The sequence below is a fragment of the Oryzias melastigma genome, linkage group LG3 (assembly GCF_002922805.2).
Source record: "Oryzias melastigma strain HK-1 linkage group LG3, ASM292280v2, whole genome shotgun sequence".
In the NCBI taxonomy this organism is placed as follows: domain Eukaryota; kingdom Metazoa; phylum Chordata; class Actinopteri; order Beloniformes; family Adrianichthyidae; genus Oryzias; species Oryzias melastigma.
In genome coordinates this window covers 7,355,089-7,364,465 of record NC_050514.1, presented here as the reverse complement: position 1 = coordinate 7,364,465, position 9,377 = coordinate 7,355,089, and the positions used below count along the sequence as shown (strand labels likewise).

Below are 9,377 nucleotides of genomic sequence, written 5' to 3'. Positions count from 1 at the left end.
ACAAAGAATCTTTGCTAACCAGGTCTATCTCATAAATCTTCCACCTGACTGAATTTGATCCACAAACATCTACAGTTTGAGCGGCTGGTTGAAAGTTTCCAATCTGCCTGAAATCAGGAACCGTTTGTCAGTGATCTTCACCAGCTCAATCTGTTGCTCGTCCTGTTCTGAACTTTCTGCTTGTTGAGCTCTCTGAGAACATGGTCGGCTTTCCTCAGTTTCTCCATGGCCTGAGCCAGCAGCTCCTCTGCTGAGCCCTCCTCACAACTCCCTTCCTTTGCCTTGCTGAGAAGCTTTCTTGTGTTTTCCATCTCAAAAGCAACTTTAGCCTGGAGGTCTGTGAACTCATCACCAGGAGTCGCTGCACACTCATCTGCGTTAGAATGTATGAGCTGAGAACAGATGAAGGAATCTGAAAGCATGTTTTCAAAAGACGCTGATCTAGCCTTCAAAGAAGGTGAAGCTGAAAGTGTGTCTTTACTCTCAGAAAAGTCCTTGCTCCTGCGCCGGGTGCTTTCTACAGACTTTTCTTCTCCAGTCTTTTTCTTCCAGAGGCGTGGGCTCTGGCTGAGGCCATTGGACGGTGGCTCCGCTGAAGGGAGGACATCTGATGGGAGCTTGCGCTGCAGAGGCTTTGGGGCTTGTGGAGGCCTTTTTGGGGGATCAGAGGCAGAACTAGTAGGAGTCTTATTAGGGGGAGTGGATTGGGGCTTTTTCTGCTGAACAGATTTCTCATGGTTTTGTTTGCACGGTAGAAGAGGACTGATGCTCTTGCTTAGAGACTCTGTAGAGTCTTGGATCTCACATAAACCATCCTTTTCCTCTTCTTTGACAGAAGCCAGCTGGTCTTCCTCGTCTGTTTCTGTTTCAGGATCCTTCTCTTGGTCCTGCTCTGCTGTGGAAGCGTCGTCCACCTCATGCCCAGGTTCCCCAGTCTGCAGGGAGAGCTTTTCCTTTGTGAGAGAAGGTGAAGGAAGGACAGAAATACGTGGAGACTGTAATGTGACTACAAGGTTCCTCAGGGAATCACTGGGTTTGTTTGGGGGGGCTGGTGGGTTGTTCTTAACAGCAGGTATCTGATCATCTACAGCTTTTCCATCAGGTGTGGCCTCGTTTGGCAGAGACTGGACCTAGAAGAACAACAAATAATTTAAAGTCCTTTCATAAATACATTTGCATGGTACAGTTATGCACCAATCAAACCTTTTTGTCTGGATTTTCATCTTCTGCAGAAGTAGCTTCGTCTGCTTTGGTAGGAAGAATGGAAGGTTCTGTTGCCGTCTTTTGAATACAGGCCTCTAGCTCACCCTTCTCCTCTTCTTCTTTTAAAGTCGTTGTCCAACCAGCGCAGCTTTGATGGGTCTCATTTGGCATGACGGCATCCTCAAGGTCAAGATCTAACCGCAGGAGACCGTCAGAAGACACAATGGCCACCTAACGGGCAAAAGGATTTCAGATCCAGTGTTAGATAGAAGGGCTGGGGTTCATAAAATCAATTAATCAATTTGAATCAATTTAAGCTTATTTGATCAATAATAGATTCATAAAAATATAAATTGATTTAGCACATAAAGCTAAAGTCCACTACCTTGATGCTAATGTTTAGTGGAATTTCTCATAGGACGGCTAATGCTAACACTCGTTCAACCTAAACATACTCTGATGACTAAACGAACATCTTTCTAAACTCAAAGACATAAATTCTCTAAACTCTTTTAAGGAATTATATTTTTTAAAGTAACTATTTGTGGTCTAAAGCAAAGTCTTTTTCTTCTTCTTCTGGAATAAGATGTAATGCTATAGTGTGATCTCCACCTAGTGTCCAAACTGAAACGTCCTCCAGGAGAAACAGAACAATGTTTCCAATGTTAATGATCTGAACATTTTAGTTAGAACTTCTCCTTTAGAGAATCCATGTAACACTGGATGATATTAACAATCTCAGTATTTCACTGATACATTTACAGTATGAGAACTGGATCAGATTAATAGAAATATATTCAAAACATATACTAGATTATTAATGTTTTTCTAAACAAATGTGTATAAATTATATTGAAGGCACTCTCTGCATCAAAAAAACAGAATTGCCCCTCGGGGATAAATAAAGTTGTTTGAACTTGAACTTGAACTAAATGTGTAAACTCAAAATTGAATTAAATTGAAGAATCAAAAGAATTGAATAAAATTGGAATCAGATTAGACAGTATACTCAAGTATACATGGCTGCTCTCAGCATACTGGATTACAGTTCATGAAGTTCATCCTGTTAATTCACATTATAGAATTATTTTGAAACATTCACGACAAATAAATATGAAAATAATTTGGGATAAATTTCAAAGTCATAGTTTTCTGAGGGCTAAACCCTACACTCCTCCCCTTTAAAATCCAAATGTCAAACCTCTTTCATGTGGATCCTGGTTGGTGGCCTCCTGTTCCGGTTCCCTTTAGGCCTTGTTCGTGTAACATGCTCTAAATTATTACTTTCAACTTTCACCTGCGTAAAATAAAATACAACATGCTTTCTGAGTACGAGAACAAACAGGGAGGATCTTCATTCATGAAAAAGACGGTTTACCTCGTCGAAGGCTTTGTTTTTTGCACGATCGATTCCTTCGCTGAGGGTCTTGATCCAAGCCTCCTTTTCTTCTACAGACTGAGCCTGGAGCTTTACATCGTGGACCTGTCAGTCACACACAACTTCAAAGGTCATGGTCATTGGTGGAATTTCATTCTTGTAACACTTGACTTTCCTCCATCAGTGCAGAACTCGTACACAGCTGAGGTGTAAAAGCCTGAGTAGATTAACTGCAGCATGGCACTTACCGGGGCTGCAACTGCTAACATTTTAGAGTTTACCAATACAATCATTTTGGGGGGTTTCCACAGGAGACAGCCTCAGGCTAGCAGGAACTTTTGCACATCATGCTCTCTAACTTCACTCAGAGCCACAAGTGTCAGCAAAAAACAAAAAAAACCCCAAAACAAATTAAATTGTGGTCTACAATGTCTTGTGCTGCCCCCCGCCCCCTACAGGTTGAAACAGGTATTACAGTTGAATGTTGTGATTGGTTAACTGGTGTAAGTCCCACATCGTTGCGACACACCGCCGCGGGGTAAATTCACTGGCAGGGGACGGCAACGCTTGGCTGGGGGGTCCCGTTTTACAAGTGGATCCCACCCAGCCTCGATCAGACTCGGGCACCAACCCAACACCGGGAAGGTATTTTCCGTATGTCCCTGTCCGGACACGGATTCAGTGCTGGGCTCCTCTCTCGCTGCTACTGAGGAATTCCTGGTTAGTTTCTTCTCCTCCAGTTAGTAATCTGCTAAACAGCAGGTCGTCTGGTCTGATCTGAGGTCAAATACACACAAATACCATGATCATCCTCCATGAAACTAAAAAGATTGGTGGTCCTGCTACAGGATCACCTAACCAGAGGTCTGTAACCTTCAACACTTACGGAGCCATTCGGGTCAATTTCTCAAAACCCAAAACCCAGAAGGAGCCACAAAGTCTTCATTCACCCTTTAGAAAAATAAGATTATGATTTATATTTATGATTCTGTTACTGACATGATACATTTAAATAAACTTTTGTGTTTTCTTTGCATAAAAAAAGAAAACAGCTTTTTTTTAAAACTATGAAATAGTTTATAACTTTTAATAATAATAATAATGGATTGGATTTATCTTCGCTTTTCAGGACACTCAAAGCGCTTACATAGTGCATCCATTATTCATTCACACCTCATTCATACTTGGTGACGGTAAGCTACTACTGTAGCCACAGCTGCCCTGGGGCAGGCTGACAGAGGCGTGGCTGCCAGTACGCGCCTACGGCCCCTCTGACCATCACCGGAACATTTATACGCATTCACACACCAGTGGAGCCCCACTGGAGGCAAGCAGGGTTAAGTGCCTTGCCCAAGGACACAACGACATTTTGGCTGGCGGGAGAGAGAATCAAACCGCCTTTCCTTCGATCATTGGCCGACCCGCTCTACCACCTGAGCCACTGTTGCCCTTTTGACAGAGATTTGAAAACAAAAGACATCCTACACCATAGGATCATGTGAATGCAGCAGGAAGTGTAAAGTCATAAGAAAAGAAGTGTTTATTTTATTGTTTCTGGTCCTTTTCAGCCACAAACTCAGAAGTCAGAGCTAATGAAGTGACCCCTACCATATATTAAAACCATGAGGAAAACTTTCAATCCTTGAATTTGTTCAAAAATGGAAAATCTACTTTATAATCCATTCATTCAGCCATTCATCCATCTTCTTGACCGCTTTATCCCTCCAGGGTCGCAGGGGTGCCGGAGCCTATCCCGGCCACTGATGGGCGAAGGCGGGGTACACCCTGGACAGGTCTCCAGTCTGTCTCAGGGCCTCAATCACACACACATTCACTCTCACATTCACACCTAGCGGCAATTTAGAGTCACCAATTAACCTATGAAGCATGTTTTTGGACGGTGGGAGGAAGCCGGAGTCCCCGGTGAAAACCCACGCATGCACGGGGAGAACATGCAAACTCCACACAGAAAGGTCCCAAATCCCGCAGCCAGGATTCAAACCGGGGCTGTGAGGCAAGAGGGCTAACCACCGCGCCACCGTGCAGCCCACTTTATAATCCAGTGGATTATAATTAAACATAGCTTTAATTCTTGTTGTGCTTACTGAAAATAAATTGATTTTCTGTGATAAATGAACCTCAGAATGAAGTCCAAATGTGTCAGAAGGACATTAATAAACTATGATGGAGAATTACAGCCACTGTTGGTAGGATCCTCACTGAATTATTCAAACCATCCTTCAATTGTTTGTGAGGGAGTTTAATAAAGTTTAAGTTAATTTGCTTTATTGGCTTACTTTTAAAAATGTTTTAAAACATTTTATTTTAACCGAAGAGCCACAATAGAGGTAAAAGACCCACACGAGGCTCCAGAGCTACAGGTTTCAGACCCCTGATCCAAACGTTCACAATTGATAGTAAACTCGCTCAGATCTTTTTTAAAATGTTTCAGATGTTTTCTAGCAATTCTAAAATACTTTGGAGATCCAGACATTGAACCAAATGGACTTTAATGGAAGAGTTGAAGTCCAGCTGCTATGATTTGACTTCACGACATCACCTGGATGAATGAGAAACTTCCTGACATCTGATCTGTGAAATGTCATTCTGTTAACGTTGCTGTGTCTCCACACACTTCTGTCTTCTGTCACATCATCAATAAGTGATCCGGTCTAATGGAAGCCATGCATGCCCACACCATCACACTGCCTCCACCATGTTTCACAGTTCCAATCTTCAAACTGCTTTCTACCCATCATTCTGGTTCAGGTTGGTCTCATCTGTCTGTTCCAGAACTGGACTGGCTTCTTGAGATGTTTTTGGGCAAACTTTAATTCTGGCCTTTCTGTTTGGGGGCTGATCTTTTATCTCCACCCCGTGGTGAGTCATTTGTATTTACTCCCATTCAATGTCTAAACTGATGTATCTCTTCCTGGAGAGTGTTCTTCCCTTGAGTTGAAGCTGTGAAGGGCTTTTCTTCACCATGGAAGGATTCTATGATCATCCACCACTGATGTCTTCCTGGATGTCCAGCCATTTTCAGTTACTAAGCTCACCACAAACCTCAGAACGTACCGAGCTGATAGTTTTACCTCCCCTAACATTTCTGGCAAAGGAAAGCAGTATATATGCTGATCGTCATGATGGGTTCAATACAACATCTGAACAGAGAGAAAGTTCCCCTCTTACTGCTTGTTTGAGTACAGAGGATGACGGAAAGAGTTTATTTTGAAGAAGTCTGCGCAGTGATATGAAGCATTTTGGCTATGTGACCGGAACTTCTTTTTAGCTGTGCTTCCACACCCGCCAGCCAATCAAGTTTGAGTATTCACCCAGACCATTTCAAAGTGCAGAAACACAATGCAACAGCAACAGCTTCCAAAAGCAAACTTTTAATGAAGACAGCTTAACAAGAGAATAGCCTCAGTAGCCTGGTGGTTTCTGTGGCTGCCATGTGAGTCAGTTGTCTAGTTCCTTGACAAAGAGGTGGCTTTCATTTTTTGCTCCAGTTTAGATATGAAAGCTGACAAATGACCTCTGAGAGTCTGCACTTTAAGCCCCTTTTCAGATGTTTGTATCCTGTAAACGTTTTCTTAGATAACACAATACCTGTGTCACGGTCCAAAGATTGCTGGGCTTAACTGTAACAAAACGTTTCAACCATTTACAGCTCAGTTCAAATAAACTCAAAAATATTTCAACAATTCTAAAATAACAATGACAGGTCATTTTCTAACATTGTTAAGTGAATTCTGTTTCTAACTTTGGAGACAACACAGTTAGCGTGCTCTGTGGTAATAATGTCAACGTGCTGAGCAGGTTGTTCGCGCCGCACTATTTTAAGATGCACTTGCTCTGGGTTTTTAATGGTGTGGTGTGTCTGCACAGACATACACCAAACCAGGAAATTACCATAAAAATATCCACAGCATGCTCTCTAGAACATCTTTACAAAATACAATGGGACATTTAAGCTTCACTAAAGAACAGAACAAGCAGATGAAATCGTGATGATCAGTGTTTTATTTTTACCATGACTAAATTGGAAAAAAGGAAAAATGCTGATTCTTGAGCTGGGACAAAACCCGCCCCTCATGTAAAACTCTTATTGAAATAAATAATATATACAATAGTGTTGGCGATCAATTTAAAAAAAATAACATAATTATTCATGTTTTTGGATTGTAATTTATCTGATTAATAACAATGTTTTACTAGGTAAATTTACATATCAATTTGAGACTTTTTTACAAAAACAGGTCAGAGAGAAACATTTCCTTCATTTTTATTGTCTGATTTTTTTAAATTTGTAAAGTGTTAACTCAGATATCCCAGAAGTGTAATTTGTGAGCACAAAAAACACCAAGAGTAAGATGAGCAGGGGCCCGTTTCAAGAAGCAGGTTTTGTTGGAACTCTGAGTTCGTGAACTCCAAATTCGGCAAAATTCTGAGTTTTCGGTTTCAGAAAGAGGGATAACTCAAACCCGGGAAAGTGGGCGAAACCAAGCCCGTTCCAAGAAGCGGGTTGGGATGAACTCAGAATCAATCACTATGGTAACTGAGTCTGTGAACGAAACCTGGTCGGTAGCAGGTTTTCTTCAGGAAACTTAGAGTTCTCTGCGGTCTCCGCCCCTTTTTAAAGTGAAAGATGATCAAATATGAGTTCCTCATGAACATTTAGAGAACATTCACATTAGAGACGTCACGTTTTCACCACGCAGAAATCAAAATGACATGTTCATTCATAGAGGATCATGTAGAGAGGAGGCTGATTAATCCAGAGGAAATGTTATTTACGTCGGTAGAGGATTTGGAGGACACGAGTCGACTGACTGCAGTTTCCCAATTCATTTTTATTTCAGCGATATTTTAAATAGTTCGTTTTTCCAGGGACTCGCTATCAAAAAATACAGTTTTCTTTTCCTTATTTTAAACCCTTAACAATAGGAATCAAGGAATGTCAAACACCGGAGAACGATTTGACTTGTCCTCCGTCCGGGAGTCACGTCAGACATTAGCTCAACTGACAACAACCCTGCCTCCCACTGCATAGGTAGCGAGTTCGACTCCCAGCCACGGAAAGTCATTTTTATGTTAAAAAAAATTCGGCGAATATTTTTTAGGTCTTGAGAATTAAAATTAAATAAATACTTTTTTAACATGCTTGAAGGAACTTATCAATTTCCCTCGCCGGAAGTACGTAACTCAGGTGTTTGTTCCCGTTGCCATGGTGAATCATGCTGTCTTTGCTCCATTGATCGGGGCTTTTTATGGTCGCGACGCTCACACCTGATTCTGGTTCTGACAACTTCAAGTTGATTGAATCAAACATTTTCAGCTGTTCTGGAACCGAAAACCCTGAGTTTGGGAATTTAGAGTCCAGTGACTCTAAGTTCAGGTTCGAACTCTAAATTTGTTGAACCTGCTTCTTGAAACGGGCCCCAGAACTCTCAAGACTTTTATGTCTGCAGTTTTACTCCAAGAAAACAAAGATGTTGACATGTAGCCATAAAAATCAAACATTGTGTTTCTGCACTTTGAAATGGTCTGGGTGAATACTCAAACCTGATTGGCTGGCGGGTGTTGAAGCACAGCTAAAAAGAAGTTCCGGTCACATTCAAAATGTTTCATATCACTGCGCAGAATTCTTTAAAATAAACTCTTTCCGTCATCCTCTGTACTAAAACAAGCAGTAAGAGGGGAACTTTCTCTCTGTTCTGATGCTGTATTGAACCCATCATGACGATCAGCATATATACTGCTTTCCTTTGCTGCTGCAGTCAAGCTCTGTCGGTCCAATGACACGTTTCCACGTTACCATGACAACGGGCAGCACCACCAATCAAATAGTCTGCTTTTTGTGTTAAGTGATCTCAACCAAAACAAGAGTTAAGCTCTAAAAATCTGTTGAATGTTTATTTCTCTTGTAAGTGACCATGTTATATGAAGTTAGTGTCCAACAAAGTGTGGATTTTCAGAAATTAACTTATGAAAGCCTGAACCGTCCAACGCAAAATTAATCTGCGTCACTTATGACGTGTAATTAATCTGCGTTCTTTTGTAAATTAATTGCGTGCGTTAACACGTTAACTTTAACATCCCTAAACTAAAAATGACTGGCATACACTAAATAAGGACTAGTGAATGGTGGAGTTGTGTTTTAGCATATTTTAGCCTAAATGTAGACCTCTTTTAGACACTCTATGACTCTTGTCCTCTGCAAGAGACGTAACATGGAGTGTCACTAACATTAAAAGCCTCTAAATTGTGAAAACGTCTTTGTTACGTCCTGCTGCACCTTTTTCCATCCAGGCCATCGGCTCACCTGGCAGCTGTGGCTGATGTCCCTTAATTGCTACCTGCTGTCTATTGAAGACAGAGGAGTTCACACCGAGGCAGGCAGAGAGCAGAGCAGGCTGGGTTTTAGGTGGTGCGGCGCTGGTCTGTTTCAGTCTCTTTTACTCTCTTTGTCCTCAGCAGTCTTACTCTGTTGGGTTTTGTTATTTTAGTTTGGGGTTGGATCTTGGTAGTCTTAGTTTGTTGGCTTTGTTTATTTGTTTTCTTTAGGTAGTTTTGGTTAGACAGCCATTATCAGGTCAACATGTATGGATCAGCAGTCTCCATGATTTATTTTATGTTTCGCCAAGGTTCCAACTCCCTTTTGGTTTGTCTTTTTAAACCAGCACACTTATTATTTCATTTTGGTACTTTCATTTCAGGACACAGGTTTTCCTTTATCAAATAAACTGTTTTCCTTTTATTTTTGGTGTCCAGTTTTCGTTATTGTACCCTTTTA

At 41.4% G+C, this 9,377-nt stretch overlaps 1 protein-coding gene across 1 annotated transcript in view; it reads right to left on the bottom strand.

Annotated features, from left to right (window-relative positions):
* plekho2 (pleckstrin homology domain containing, family O member 2) overlaps positions 1 to 9,377 on the bottom strand; it is a 19,873-nt gene continuing 10,496 nt past the window's right edge. Inside the window, exons 4-7 of the mRNA XM_024294766.2 lie at positions 2,582 to 2,686; positions 2,405 to 2,500; positions 1,204 to 1,434; positions 1 to 1,130 (exon numbers count right to left, since the gene is read on the bottom strand). Coding sequence (XP_024150534.1) covers positions 138 to 1,130; positions 1,204 to 1,434; positions 2,405 to 2,500; positions 2,582 to 2,686 — 1,425 coding nt within the window. The 3' untranslated portion in view covers positions 1 to 137. The remainder of the gene's footprint in view (positions 1,131 to 1,203; positions 1,435 to 2,404; positions 2,501 to 2,581; positions 2,687 to 9,377) is intronic.